At 38.6% G+C, this 16,424-nt stretch overlaps 1 protein-coding gene across 1 annotated transcript in view; it reads left to right on the top strand.

The window, feature by feature from the left end:
* The window catches only part of LOC121887593 (1-phosphatidylinositol 4,5-bisphosphate phosphodiesterase delta-3-A-like), a 29,871-nt gene that overhangs the window by 5,174 nt on the left and 8,273 nt on the right, over positions 1 to 16,424 (top strand). The window contains exons 2-8 of the mRNA XM_042398498.1: positions 6,533 to 6,588; positions 6,686 to 6,797; positions 13,108 to 13,336; positions 14,136 to 14,265; positions 14,424 to 14,649; positions 15,340 to 15,541; positions 16,181 to 16,325. Of these exons, the coding sequence (XP_042254432.1) occupies positions 6,533 to 6,588; positions 6,686 to 6,797; positions 13,108 to 13,336; positions 14,136 to 14,265; positions 14,424 to 14,649; positions 15,340 to 15,541; positions 16,181 to 16,325 (1,100 nt within the window). The remainder of the gene's footprint in view (positions 1 to 6,532; positions 6,589 to 6,685; positions 6,798 to 13,107; positions 13,337 to 14,135; positions 14,266 to 14,423; positions 14,650 to 15,339; positions 15,542 to 16,180; positions 16,326 to 16,424) is intronic.

The following is a 16,424-nucleotide window of genomic DNA, read 5'->3' as shown; positions in this document are numbered from 1 at the left end:
ACTGCAGCTATTCGTAAAAAACATTGCTATGTTTCTGCCATAATCCATATTAGGTTCTTAGTAACTACTAGATAGTTACTGGCTAACTGCTATCCAGTCAAAAGCAATCAACTATGTAAACAGGAAATTATATATTAAACTTAACTGCCAATCCTTTGTGAAAATAGGTAGGGGAGAACGGGGTAACATGAGCCACTTTTTACATTTGATGATTTTACTGCAAAATGAAAGTGTATTTTTTTCAAATAATAGTTACTATACATACCTCAGGTTGTTGTGTACCCATGGAAATTAAAACAAGTTATCTAATTATTATGGTTTTAGAACAATGACACATCAAAAAAGTTAGTCCTATGGCACAACTTACCCCAAGGTAGGGGTAAAATGAGCGTGGGGATGGGGTAATTTGAGCGCTCTATGAGTAAATAGTGTTACCATTAAATACTTATATAACAATTACACAAAATCAAACAAATTTGAGATCATTTTGAACTTTATTAATGCCATCAATTTAACAAGGGCAAAAACTCATACTTTTAAGTAAAATATTATGTTTGTGTCCTGTTGTTCAACTGTGATCTTTGTGTGTTAGCTACAGAGAGAATATGTGTGTAAATGTGCTTTTGTGTATACAGACAGGTGTCTTGATGCTGTTCTGGTGGTCCAACACCTTACTAAGACACTATGTTGGCTTTTCCTTTAATTTGTCATCTGTCTGTATGTACAGCATGTTTGTGTGTGGCTTAAACTTAACATTAGTCAACAATTAGGTATTTATTCATCAACATTGTAATACTTGTAACAGTGATCAAACATTAACATGAACAGTGTCTCTAGTCTCTAGAATATCAGTTTATGACGTTGTTTTGGAGCTTACACTGACTTAAATTAACATGTAATAATGTCCAAAACGTATCTATTTTGATTAACATACAAGACTGATAACTTTAGTAACATGATGAATTCACTTGGCATGACAAAAATCTTTTTTTTGCTCTGTTTTGCTGACCAGTCTCTCCATGTGCTTGAGTCCAAGATGGATTGATTAATGTGAACTATACTCTCTTAATTTGTGGTCACATGATGATTTGCTTATGGTTACCTAGATAAAGGGGGTGGCTCATTTTACCCACTGGCTCTATTTACCCTGTTCTCCCCTATTTAGTTTTTTTTTTTTTCTATGTACGCTTACATGGAGAAAATCTGTCTTTCAGAGTTAGTGGTATTCATGCAGTGTCAACTAGGAAATATCCTATTATGCTAACCTAACTGACACTATTTAGTCATGTAGCAAAGCATTATTGGCAAAACATTCGGTAATTTGAGGTGTGTTATTGGTGTTATTTTTGTGAAATTCAATTTTAAAATACTAATATGTACTATGTTAGCAAGCTAACATTAGTTTTGTCAGTTAATTCAGGCAGCTACACAACAGCTACACCTGGCAGTTACTGGGTGTAAATATCTTGTAAGAACTAATCCCTACATAAAGTTTAATTTGTGTGGTACAACCTGTTTTAATTTAGCAAACCCTTATGTTACAGAAATATAGTCTAAGTTTGAATCTATGAAGAGCTGGTGCCAATGGTACTTTCAGAATTTCCACTGCAATACATATAAGGATTCATGATTCACTGCATGACAACTACAGTTACTTCAGATTAAAATTTTACATGCAAAATATATAATTAGTTCAGAAACTATGATTTACTGCAGGGTTTTAAACTTAGACTGACCATCACTTTAACCAACACTGAACTTCTTTTACTTGTTTACTTTTACTTAAATACATCTTAAAAAGCAAGCAGTTTTTATCAAATGGAGGATTGTATTTATTGTGGTTTTTCTACTTTTATTCACATTTACATTTATTTATTTTGCAGATGCTTTTGACCAAAGTAACATATAAATGAGGTACAGTCCAAACCACAGTAGATCAAGCAGAGGCCTTGGGAATAAGTGCCAAAACAATTTCAGTACCATTTTTCCAGTAGTTTTCCACCACTGGCAAAATGGCCAATGTGACGCATCAGAAATCAGTATGCAGAATAATTTCACTTCTTTTTGAGTGTATTAGTACAGCACAATGGCTTTTGTATGTTTGTTTTTGTGTGTGTTTTGGGTGATTGCCTTTATCTCAACTCTCTAGACAGAGTAAATATTACCACTGTAGAGGTGCAGCACAGCCGTTGTTGTTGTTGCACTTTTCATTTGGTCACATGAAGCAGCCTGTATCATTAGTCAAACCACATGGTTTCCTCACACCAGCTGAGGTCCACTGGTCTGTGGGGCTGTGTACCGGTTACTTTGAGGTTGATCATTAAAAGACGTCAATGTGTTTATAAGTCACACTCACATGGTGTGGCTCTCTTCCTGCTCACATACACATACAACCACACACCCACTGAATATCTCCCACTGCTGCAACGTTGCTCTTCTCACTTACAGTAACTCACTGCTGTACATGGGGGAGTGTGTTTGGGTGTGTATTTTCCCAATATCAAGACTTCTTTGTGAGGGTGGTGACCCAGCCCTTTCCAAACCACAGTGAGACTTCTGTTTCAGCTGCTGATTCCTGCTTACTCAGCATAGGACTCAGCACTATCTGTGAAGGAGAACTTAAAGGCGACTTCACAGCAAATGGCATGAATGAAATAATTAGCAGAAATAGTTTGCTTAGTTAGCAACAGAGTTTCTAACTTACTACCCCACATTACACATCCACACATGCACACGTGGCTTGTATGGCTGTATGATAACATGGGCCCCCCTGAGAACCCATTTTAAGCCTCTTGTCAGAGGAAACTTAAGATAACTTACATTCCATACATACTGTTGGTCACTACAACTACTGGATGACCATTGATTTGATGGCTTGGCTTTAAGTGGGGCAGCATGAGACAAAGGAAATCATCCCATAACAGGTTTAAAGCAAGTCAGAGAAAAGTATTTTCACATGGTGTGCTTTGACACATGTTTAATATTAATAAACTTTGAATAAACAAGCTAACAGTGAGCTGCTCAGTTTTGTGTCTGAGCGTGGAGTATGCTGTCCAGGAGTGAGGAAAGAGCAGGGTGTTGAAGTGGTGACTGTCCTCCGCTACTAGAGTGGAGCATTTGGATTAGTGTGAGTGGATATTTTTACTCAGGATCAAATTTGATGATTTGGAAATTGCATAGGGCCTGACTGGAAGTGGCTAAATGATGTGCGTAATAGTCAAATAATGAAAAAACTACTGAAAATATTGAATGTGAGTGTTCATTAAACCCAAAATGTCTCTGCATGAGTTGTTTTCACAAAAAATATTTATGTTTCTGATTTTTTTGTACTCCATAATAATAAAACCATAAGCATGATCACAGCCAGTGATCAGAGCTTTACAGCAAGTCAGAGAAAAGTTTTTTCTGACATGCTCTTAAAAGGGAAAAGTAGGCAGTGAAAACGCAGCTTTTCATCAAGAATGGACGGACTACTTCCGACAGGCAATTCAAAACCAGTATGTCTCATATAAGCACAAATCTTTTGAGCAAATATACCCACTTATATGATCTGAACTGAAGCCACAGAAAACAAACCATCTAAGAGCCCAATATGATACATCCACTTTATTTTAGGGTGCACATTTTTTCAAAAGCTCTCTGTTTTGTGTTTTATTTTTAAATGCAGCCCTCATTATACTTGAAAAGAGAAGATTCACTATTACAGTGCTTAACATCTGTATATAGGCCTAATAGAATGTTAGTTTCTTTCATGTTGTTGGTGCATATATTCATCAACCCCTCACATAAACTGTATTAATTTTTCTATGCGTTAAAGCAGCAACACCAGAGGCCAAGCAATCAAAACGTGCCTGTTCTGAGCAGGAACAGCACTAGTTTACTAAAATTATCAAAACTTCAAGTGTGTTTCATGCACTGGATTTTGATGATCGTGTAACATTGCGTTGTCTTTCACTGATTGACTAAATCAGTTGTTAATGTACTTGAAATATATTTATATCTGATCCATGCTGATTCATGACAGGACTGCACAAGATCTTTTGCATCATACACTATGCATTTATCCCTACTGAGCTCCCCTCCACTAATCCAATCCTAACCACTGTACTGATCACGTCAGCCCTGACTCATGCACTGCTATTAAAGAGATAAGTCCAAAGATTGATTATTATCTGAATGTAGGTTAACAGATGTTGCGTGGTCAGACTGGAAGAAGAGGAAAATTTAACTGCAGCTGAATGATTCAAACAGAAAATGAGCATGTCAGAGTGTGATATCAGTTGCAAAGATTGAGCTGCAAAACATTTCAACATAATGTACAGTAATGCACATATCAGGATATATGAACACAAGAAATAAATGTCTCCTGCTTTTCATTCAAGTGTTCTGAACATGCATGTAATATAAAGAACCTGATGTATTCATGGTGACCAAACTATGATGTTTATATGACTCACCAGGTGTCAACTCCAAACTTAAAACAACTCACCCAGTTATTTTGCATGTCGGCTTTGTGTGATCACTGTCCACTATTTGCTCATGTAAATATTTGTCACTGATTTCAGCACATGGGGCCAGAGCACTTTATCACTTATGAGAATGCAGATCCCTTCTCTTCATTGGTTACTACAAGAAGACATTATTTAGAAATATAACATATGCTGGGTTCGGCCAGTTGGAGGTTTTGAAGGCAGATATCAACACTGATGTTTTTGGAGTGGAGAGGCTTAACTAAAACATCTTTAAATTACACAATTTTCAGTCAGTTGTTTGGATTCTGATTTTTTTTTTGAAAGTCACGATAAATAGTTCATATTCATGACTCTCCATAGACAACAAGTTTAGGATTGATCATCTATATTAAATCTGTAGTCACATTAGTGGTGGATGACAGTTACTGGTTGATATACAGATTCAGACAAAAATAAAAAACACATTTGGTTGTGTTGACACACACAGTCGGGATGGAACTGTGGGGCTAGGGTAAACCACCCATTTGTAAAATAAATTAATTTCAGTGGAATCACCACTATCAATGAATTTGCCCACAGAAACATAAAATTCATACAGTGCTTTCACACAAGTACAACAGTGATGAACGCTGACATGCAAATTTACATGGTTGATTGATTGCTAATCATCTTGACAGTGCTGACCTTTAAGAGAAATGTAAAGAATCTGAGAGTTCAGTATGGGGGGAGCTATCATATTAGCTGTGTGGCACCATCCCAAATTACATAAGCCTCCTTTGCTGAATGAGAAGCAATGCCAATGCAGTTTTCTTCTTTGTATCCATTTTACCACAAGCGAAACAGTAACCAAAACCATTCTTTGCCCAATATACAGGTTAGTTCAGTTCAGTAGAATTACCAAAGGACTGCAGTGTACAGGGAATTGGGCATTTCAAATTGGGTGAAAACTGAAAGACTGCAAAAGTTATGAAGGTGCAAACTGAAGCATCAATCATGCTAAGAAAGGTACTTGGCAAGATGTATGTTAAGGACAGCGCCTAAGAAAAGTTCTTAGTAGTGTTAGTAAAACAGTCAGCTGCTGTTTAGTGGTGATGAAAGCCTAATATTTTGTTTATTCTACATTTTGAATTAGATATTTATTTTTTCCATACTTTGTTTAACAGCTAGGAGACAGGACTCTTAAGTTGGAGACCCTTATGATCAGTTATATAGACAATAACAGCATAACATCATAGGCAACATAGAGCCGAGTGTCATCTGCATAGCAGGGGAATTTGATGCTGAAACTAAGAAAAGTTTCTGAAACAAATAATTAAATTGTGTAAAAAGTGCTGGATCAAGTGTCATACCTTCAGGGACATCCTACCTAAAGATATGGAGATGAACAGCAATCATTAAAATGCCATACATATAAATATAAATACATATGTATATGCTGTACACTGCTTCACATATTGCTTGCAAATGAATGAATATGTGTATTACAAAATCTCTTCTGGTTAAAATACAGCTACATCCCGCTGAAAGGCACATCTCCTCATATGTCATCTTTGTAAAAGGTGTCACAGGATATTGCTTTCATAACAGGCCAGGAGCACTTCGCTAATTGAAATGTTCTCTTCTTTGGAAAAGTCCTACCTGTCCCACCTCATAACCATACCAACTTCTGTCTTTCTTTCGCTCCCCATCTTCTGCCTGCTTTCTCCTCTCCCTCAAAATCAAGGCCTCCTTTCTTTCTCTGTCTCTCCATCCATACCATGTCATTTCTATCCACACCCAACCGCTGGTCCAGGACCTAAATGTCAGAATTACAGAGCTGCCATATGAGCCGCTGTGGTCCAGCAGATGTGTACTGTATATACACCAGCTTCTAATTCTGACGATGCTCTTTGCTCTTTCTCTCTTTTCATTCTCCTCTTCTCTCCTCACCCCCTGCCTTCTTTCAATGTTACTGAGTTGAGATCAGATCAGCATTCTTTGTGTACTTACTGCTCTCATGCACACAATCAGTACAATTTTTATGACATCCTATCTTTCTTCAACCATTTCTTTGTCTGTAGGAGTGCAGGAAGATGAAGATGTAAAGCGGATGTTGCAGGGCTCCAGTATGGTGAAGGTATTACTGATTAGAAATTACTTGTAGTAGGTAGTTGTCAGTAGTAGCTAGTAATAAAATAAATGAGATTGAACTAATAAATCTATCATGTGTGAAGGTCCGCTCACCTCGCTGGCAGAAGCGACGAACTCTGAAGCTGCTGGAAGATGGCGTCACCGTCTGGTGTCAGTCCCACAAAACCTCCAGTCGGGCCAAGGAGCAACAATCCTGTAAGTGTTCTTTTCTATAAATCAGAATCAACGTATTGACAAGGAATTTGACATGGCAGTCATTGCAGAAACATACAAGCACAAACTGACAACACAAAATGCAGGGTATACGACAAAGGTCAGTTTCAACTCACTGTGTCTAGATGTGCGTGCTCATCACAATTACGTGTGGCAAAATAAAATACTACATATTATTTTTGGTTTTTAATATAATGTCTCCATGAGTCTCATGAATTTAATATCAGTCATTATTTTGCAATGGGTTGCAAAGGTCCAAGAGGTACTCTTTAGACGCTCACTTGTTAAATGTGTAAAAATGACTTAGTCCAAGAGAGGAAACACATCAAATTTGCAGCTATGGATGAAAAGAAAATTTCTCCTGCTATGATTATGACACACCATGTAATCAGAGCTGGTAGTGAGTCCACTAAATGGAAGTGCTTGTTGTCATCATCTGAAATGTCTGGAACTTTCTGAAGCCAACAATCCAGCAATCACACCCACTTCATGTAGTGTTGCAAGGGATGAGAAAGTAAGCAGGGTTTGAACTTCTCTCTCAAGCTTTATATTTTCATTCTTTATACAACTATTTCTATCACTTTTTCTTTTCAAATTCTTTTTATTGGTTTTAAAACTAATACAGTACAGCCTCTTCTGCCACTTTTTGTGTGTACAAGTGAGTGCAACACCAAAGTAGTATAAACGATTATCCCATCTTGACCTTCTCTATGACAGAAGGGTTTAAGTGTGGCCATTTATAACAGCTATAAACACTTTTACATGCATATGTGGTCAAGTGACACTTTGTGCAGACTAGTTTGTTTCAAGATGAAGACATATTGACACACTGACCTAAGGTCAGATCTTGGTTACAAGGAACCGAGTGGACCCATGAAGACCCCTGCCATATACATTACATTACAGTTCTACAACACCGTAGAATCCATTCTGTGAACCCTTCAAAATCATCCTTTAAGGGGCCCCACCCAGATGTTAAGAACCATCTCTGTATGATAATTGGTAACAAGCAGGCCTTTCCTTTCTCCTAGAAGTGGTTCCAGGAGAGCTTAGTGCACAGACTGGGCGTGTAAGGTGAAACATGGATATACAGTATCTATTTCTGTTAACTACAACTGCTACTTACTGCTCTGTATGGACATAGACTCACTAACACAGCTACTCTCCTCCTCTGCTATCTGAGGGTCACACATGGGACCTTGATTATAGAGTTCATCTATTTTGAGCCTAAGATGGCAACAGATCCTGCTGTAGTTCAAACAGTGAGATTATAGAACATTATATGGTGGTGGGAGTCGGCCCTGGAGCCTGTGGTTTGGTGCTATATAGTTATCATACAGCTCAACCATGAGGTTAGCCTCCATGTTCACTACAAGGCCTTTAATTGCTGTAAAACTAGATTTCCTTGTGATGTGGCGCAGTGCGTGCTTTTTGTGCATGGGTGTGTGTGTGTGTGTGTGTGTGTGTGTGTGTTAGTTATGGGGTCTCTCCTCAAACCACCATAGCTGTGTGTGTGTGTGTGTGTGTTGCGTCTCTTGCCTTCACAACACCCTAAATCATTACAGATAAGCACACCCCCTGTAACAGAGCACACACACACACACGCACACACACACACACACACAAGCTTAAGTTTAAAGTCTTGTTTTTAGCTGAATCCCCTGTATTACAGCATACCCTCTTCTCTGATCATACCTCCTTGTAAAAGCTCCTCAAGATTTAATTGGACTTGACATGTGGATAGAGGAAAGTAGTAACTAGTCAGCCACTCCCAGTAGTTAAGGTGTTTGTTATTAGCAGACTGGGTGGTCTAGTGCAGCAGTCCCCAACATTTTTGGCTTGTGACCCCTTAAAATGAAGCAATGTCTACTTGTGACACCTCATCATAGCTTATAGCTTTAAGACACACTGGTAGTATATGATGTGCATCAAAAGACGAGTTATGAATTGTGTTTCATTTAAATAATTTTCAGAGGCCTGAAGAGGTGAAGAGTGTCCAGAATTTCACAAGAAAAAAACTAAGAAAAGCCAAAACAAATGAACAAATTTTGTGTAACAGAGATATTCTTATTCTTTCTTATTCATCTTGTGATACCACGGATTCATCTTGTGCTTCGAGAGAATGCATAGTAATTAAAAAGGTTGCAGAGTTTCTCCTCAGCGCAGCCATGCGTCCCATTATAGAAGGTCACTCTGAATAGGAGCATCAGCAAACTGTAAAATGTGTTAATATGGAAACTGAAAGCTTAATTTAACAGCTTTCCATAGAAAAAAACAATTATAATCAAACCAACTGCATTATGTCCATTATAAGAAATAGTGACTAGACCACATCTAATTCTTAACAAAAGCCTTTCTGTACTTTTGGGCTCATGCTTGCTGAAGGACCTGTTGCTGAAGGAATTGCAAAAGGGAGAGGGAGCTTTGTGAAATCTGATAAGTTGCCTCAAGTGATTTCTCTTGACATGTGACATATCCCACCTGAATCTCTGACTAAACTGTTGCATTGTGGGTAATGTAGGCAGAGGGAAGGAAGAAGAATGTGTGGAATAAAAAAGACAATATCTCTGCTTCTGCTGAATGAATTCTGATTTTTTTTTTTTAATAAACTGTCCATTGTGAGTCAGACAATGTTACGGGAGTGCAATGTTAAATCTGTGGAGTACTTTTCAGCAGATTAATCAAGCAGGAAATAAAAAGTGGGGAAAATTTATTTTATTATTTATTTATTATTAAATTATGCTTAATATATTTTTTGCTCCCATAATAACAACATTTCCACAAGGATTGCATTATATACATATCACAAGATGATGACAATAATTGAATACACGGTTGACCTGCACACGTGTTGCTTATTGTCATTGTTTTTGGATACAGTATGTATTATGTAATGCTTGCAGAGATGTTTTGTGCCTGATGAAGATTGTGACTGCTTATTGAAGCTAAAAACTCTGCAGGTTCTATTATTTTATTTTGCAGGGATCATACTGTATCCAGTATGATCTATTCATTGTTTTTCTCTCAGCCACCAGAGCACCTGCACCTGAATAGCATTTAATATAATTCGAGCAGAATTCCCTGTTGTATGCTGTTACTCTTTCTATTCTCACGTACACACAGTACACACAGTGCTTTACGGTAAGTTTGTGACGTCACAGGACTTCTGAAACAAGCTGTGTGGAGTCTCCAGTGAAACCACAGTCAAACATCAGCTGATGTTTGGTCAAATATGTAATCTGGTTTATTCAAATCCACCAGACAGTGTGATGTTATTGTCAAAGTATGCACTAGGACACATTCATATAAAAATGAGCGTCAATGTGTGCTGGATGAACAAACTGGTTGAAAATAACACACAAACATCTCTGCTTGTGAGGGAAACACTTGTGGAAACGCCCAATGTGTGTGTGTGTGTGTGTGTGTGTTTAGTAAATTTAGTAGGAATTAGAACCAACAGTGCAACACTGTCATCAGTGTTATTAGTTGCCAAGCCAGTATTTGCACTATTTCCATCCACACTCAATATTCTGCAGAAATACAGTAAATCTGGTATTTCAGTGTTCAGGGTTACACAGATTCAAAGAAAACCAAGCATGTCTCAGAACTTGTCCCCTTAAGCTATGCACCCTGTAACCATGATGTCCTGTTGACACACAGCTGTGAAAGTGTGTGGATACTTTTGCACAAAATCCAAATTGAACCCAGCAAATATAGTATATTGTGGCAAAAGGAATACTATTACCAGAAACAATATTAGTATCACAAATATTAGCAGCAGAACCCCACAGAAACACTGAGTTCTCTGGAATTATAGTTTAATTACTAAGGATAGATGATTTAAACAGAATAGAAACAGAGGTGATATGTTATTGTGTTTTGTTGATAGGCATATCAATACAGTAGACATCTGTTTATTTAAGAGTTGGAGAGTGTGTTTTAGTTACTCAAAATGCCACCACCTTAAATACACACTGCACAGAGGCCTGACAGAAAGAGTTGTTGTCAGGACCTGCCATTAAACTCTATATATGTTGGGAGCAAAAGGGATTAATAGTAATGACATGAAAATAAGGCTCATAATATATTTTACTGGCACTGCTAACACTCAGTACTGTTCATAATGCAGAGAATGAGAGATTGAAACTTGGATTATGGTTTGATTTATGAAATGTGAGTTTGAGTCTGTAAGTGAAAGTCACAAATATAAAGATCAAAAGTGACATTGGGCTATGATTGTGTAATGCATTTATTTCAGCATTGAGATGCAATGTAGTAGAAAGCAGTGATGTGTTCGCTTGCAGTGTCTTAACCCCCTCCCCTCCTGTTCCCTTCCCTTCTCATCTCCAATCTCATCTCTTTTCTCTGTCCAAGCATCCTTTGTTGCTATAACTGCTTGTTTACTGATCGTACAGACCGGACACATTTTAGTGACACTTGTTAAAATACATGAAAGCCCTTTACATCATTTGTTTTTGTAAGTCTGTGTCAGATATACAGAATACAGAATGTGACAAATTCAAGGAAAAATCTAATAAAGGAGAATGTGGAGAAAAATAAATATGCAGATATTTTTTTAATGATTGTTTAGACTGACATTAACCCTGCGAGAAAAAAAATGCTGCCTCTTCATTCATTTCAATGAGGCAGAGGGCTGTGGCAAAAAAATGTAGGGCTGTGCAATGATATAAGTTGAACCAGGCTCGACCTCTGCTGCAATGTAGTGCAACGTCATCTGTCAAGGCACTGTATTGACCAATCAAATACATGCATGCATCCTGGTAGATTAGTTTGTAACCTGAACGTTGTATTTCTAGTGTTTACCTGGAGATCATCCGGACAAAAGATAAAATCATTGTCACCATGATAACTTTCCAGTTGTAAAAAGTTGTAAAATCCTGTGCCCCCTTTCATCAAATTTTCAACATGCAAGCTGTGACTTGCGTGTTAATTTTGACACTTTAACCTAATCAAAAGAAATGCTGTATTTGCAACCCATCTATGAAAAGGGAAATTGCAAAAAAAGAAAAATCTTATTGTGAAAGAGGGCACTGGCACCATTTGGGATCTGCCTGTAAGCAGTGCTACAAATCACTTTTGTGAAACAGGCTCTGTCTTATTGTATATAAAAGAGCTGTGCAGTGGTTTGCTGTGTTTTAGTTTCCCAACCTTAACCATATTTCTTCTCCATAACCACAATATTTCCCTATTCCCTAAATTAAAAAACTCAGTTCAACTGAACATCTATGGAAGATTTTAGAGCTATGTTTTAGACAGCGCTCTGAAGATGAGGAATGCTGTTCATCCCTTCAGAAGAGTTCCACATACTTGGACAATCTATGACAAGAGACACTGATACTGTTCTGGAAGCTCTTTGAGGTTTTTATTTTAGGGAACTCATGTGTCAGCTGAGAGCATCCATGTATCTGTCATCTGTCCTGCACTCTTAAATAGGAACTAAACCAAGAAGCTAGTTCTCTGAAACTCAGTCTGTGGTACTATTGTTCCCCTTTTGGTCATCACTTTCAACTGAAACTATTTACAGGAAAGCATTGTATGCTGTAAATTTGCCTCCTCCTTGTTCTCTCCTTTGGCTCTTCTAGCCCTTCATGTCTGCTTCATGGACATTTTGTCATCTCTCTAGAGTTATAATTGATAGTCTGTCATTTGCAAAGGATGCTCCCAGAAGAATGGCTTCTTAAAAGGGACCTATTATGCTTTTCCTTATTTTCAGTCATTTATATAATGTTACAGTGGTGCATGTTCATATTATACGTGGCCAAAGAGTAAAATAATGAGGTAAACGTATAGAAGTAATCCCTGTGAGCAAAAAGCACCGGCTTCAGACTGCGCTGAGTGCTCGGTTTCCAACAGTTTTTTCCACTTTGAGCCCGAGCTGATGTCAGCTAAAGACGGATTTCTTTATATGGTCATCTGCTCCACACACGCCACATAAAGGGCCAGTATAAGATGACTAGAGAGTTTTTTGTACTGTGCATCATGCAAAGCTACTCTAGTGGGGTCCCAGAATAAAAATATAGAGCTGAAAATGAGCATAAGCTTATAGATCCCCTTTAATTACCATGTTTGTTGTTGTGGTCTTATTTTATTAACCAATGCCTCCGAAAACTATAACTGTATATAATCCTCTGAAACAACATAGCACTCATGGAGTGAATATCATCTGATAACATGACGGATAAGTAATTGGGCAGTACTTGTTCTATACTTACTTGTTCTTTCTTCCTCTGCCTCTGTCTTTTCTCTCTCTGTTTCTCTCACACACCCCCAGTCTCTGTCATGGAGGTGGAGTGCGTTCGGGAGGGTTGCCAGTCAGAGATGTTGCGGCAGATGGTCGGTTCAGTACCTGAAGGCCGGTGTTTGACGGTGGTCTTCAAAGGGCCCCGCAAGAGTCTGGATCTCCTCTGCCAGAGCCAGGAGGAGGCTAAGCACTGGGCCCGCGGCATCCGAACGCTGCAGGAGAGGGTGGAGAACATGACCCAGAAGGAGAAACTTGACCAATATCCTTCAAGACCTTGCAGAGTTTTCTGAAAACAAATTTTGGTTCATTTGAAATTGTAGAACTATGTAGTAACTACACAGTGGAGAATTGTGGTGAAATTGAGCTGCTAATTTTAAGACTTCTTAAAGTTTCTTAAAGAGTACCAGCAGTGTAACAAGTAACCAATGAAAAAAATTGTCCATTCTTTTAGACTGAAGGAATTTACTCCAAAAACAGTATCTCAATGTACTCCTCCCAAAGTAGAAGTAAAGAAATAAGTATTTACTTATGCAATGTTGTGTTCAGACAAAATGCGAAGCAAATTTTCACCTTGCCTTATTTGCATGTTTTCGGCTGCTGGACCATCTGTGTTCATTCACCCCAAATAACCAAAATACCAACTGTACATTAGCTGTAAGCAAGTTAGCAACAGCTCCCACTGTGTCTATAGGAGAGTGTGTGTTTGTGTTCAATTCGGTCTCTTACTGAACACAGAACTCACCAGAAGTTCTTTGTGTTATTTTCCTCCAGTCTACTTTTTCCTCTCATTTCTGTGCGTTTAAGAAGCAAGCTATGTGTGCAAATTTTTCACGTAAGTTGAGACATTTTCAACTCACACTGACACGTCTTAGCATCAATTTGCTCCACCCCAGGTGAATTCATGTCAACTTGCATCTTTGCATTGACTTTGTATGTAATCGTGCCACATCTAAAATTCACTTCAACCCACAGTATACTATTCTAAACTATCTATGCATTAGGGGTATGCTATATATGCATAAGTGCTCTTTCTGCTTCCTTGACCGTGTGTCTGTTACCTGGATTCATGCTTACCTGAGTCGGGCTGACCAGAACCATGACGATAAGATGAGCTACGACGAAGTGCAGAAACTGCTGCAGATGATCAACATTGACTTGAGTGACCAATACGCCCGCAGCCTCTTCCAGGTAGCCAGACTCAACGCATGCATCTAAAAGCTGTGGCCCTGTGTAGTATTTAGATATTCATTTGACCTGACAGACCTCAGTTAATTGGTTTGTCAAACCTTAACTAAGAATGATCATCTGGCCCATATGAGATGTCTCTTACTTTCTTTTTCTGACAGAAATGTGATCGCTCGGCTGACGGTCGTCTGGACCACGGGGAGATCGAAATCTTCTGCAGGGAGTTGTTACGGAGGCCTGAGCTGGATGCCGTGTTCATCCGCTACTCTGCAAATGGCTGTGTGCTTTCCACTGTGGACTTGAGGGATTTCCTGAAAGACCAGGGGGAGGACGCTTCACTCACTCATGCCCAAAGCCTCATACTCACCTACGAACTTAACGAGTGGGGTACGGTGCTAAGTAACAATATATTACAAAGTACCAACATGTATCTGGTGTGTGTTCAGCAGAAAAGCTCTGATAAATCCACTGGATTGCCCTGCACCAAACATCAGACACATAACATTAGTGACTAGCAAAAAAGCAAACGGCAGACAGATAAAGTTAGCGACTAGCTGTTAAACACAGGAAAGCATTCAGCATCTAAAAACCCAGATATTTTTCTCAGGAATTGGTTAGGACCAATGTAGAATTAAATGTAGATCATATTTTGAGCTTATGTGAGTCAGGTGGTCCAAATAATTGCTAATTTTACTCCATGTTTACTGGATGTGTAGACTAGTGATGTGTAGACTGACACATTTGCCAGAACAACTTTACACTGTGACAATATGTCAGAGGTGTTTTCCAGCGTGTTGAGGAATTCATCTTCCCCCTAAGTGACCCAAAAAAAAATTATTAAAGCATCTTCAAAATGTTTTGAAGTCAACCCGACTTTCTTCTTACACCATAATCATGCCTTTAACCCCTTCATAATGCATGTACAAAAACCCTATATGGTTTAATAAACAGGTTAAATATTTAGTTGTAGCCTATTGTACAAACTGTAGTATGACGATTAGCACCAGTTTGCTTAATACTCAATCTGCTAATTCCCCTTATTTACTGACGTGCTTGTGTGCCTTTTGTCCAGTACAGCCCAGAAGAATCAGTTCATGACAGCCAATGGTTTCACCATATACATGCTGTCTAAAGAGAACTGTGTGTTTAACCCGGAGCATGTAAGGGTTTACCAAGACATGAAACAACCTCTGGCACACTACTTCATCTCCTCCTCCCACAACACCTACCTCACCAAGGACCAGCTGACTGGGGACAGCAGCACAGAACCATATATCCGGTAATAATGAACAGGACAACACACAGACAGCCACACTTTTTAGCTTTCTGCATTAGCTCGGGCTCATGATATATCTGCTTTGAACAGGAAGTATGCATAGACAAGTGGATCCAATGTGAAAGGCATTATACCCATTAGGCAGCAGATGAGGGCTCAATCTTCACAGGAATAAATTCTTTAAAGGCTGTAAATTTTGCACAGTGTAAACATAGCTCAACATGGCCACACAGAAGAATGCTATTGATAATAAGAGCACAGCTGAAAAGTGTCAGTGGCAACAAACTATGTTAGTTTCTCCTCATAATTTTCTCCTACCCTTGTTGCTGTTTGTTCAAAGTCTGCTGGTGACCTTTTTTCTACTGTGTGTATATGTGCACTGTTACACTGCCCCACATTGTCTTGGTCTTAAATGCATTTTGCAAACACACAAAACCAACAGTCTTAAGGAATGCAGGAAACACGGTGAAGTCATAATGCACATGTACTTAAAGCAGGTATATCACAGCTCTATAAGGTGTCTGAAAACTACTATTGGTTGCCAACAGAGGTAGATAAAGGTCACAGATTACTGACAAGCTCCAAAATTCTGTTTGAATTCATCTCTGTTTTAGTGATACTGACTGATGATGTCTCTCTTAGAGCCCTGAAAAATGGTTGTCGCTGTGTGGAGCTGGACTGTTGGGATGGAGATAAAGGAGAGCCAGTCATCTACCATGGACACACACTCACCTCCAAAGTGCCCTTTGTTGAAGTCATTGAGACAATCAATGAGTATGCTTTTAAAGTGAGTACACTACTACTTTCTTGTCAGCTACAAATAAATAATAAAGTAATTTGCTTACGGTGCAGATACACAGTAGTGATGGTTGACATCAAAAGTGAA

Source organism: Thunnus maccoyii, chromosome 20, assembly GCF_910596095.1.
Source record: "Thunnus maccoyii chromosome 20, fThuMac1.1, whole genome shotgun sequence".
NCBI lineage: Eukaryota > Metazoa > Chordata > Actinopteri > Scombriformes > Scombridae > Thunnus > Thunnus maccoyii.
The sequence above is the reverse complement of the archived record's forward strand: the minus strand, read 5'-3'. Positions and strand labels throughout refer to the sequence as shown.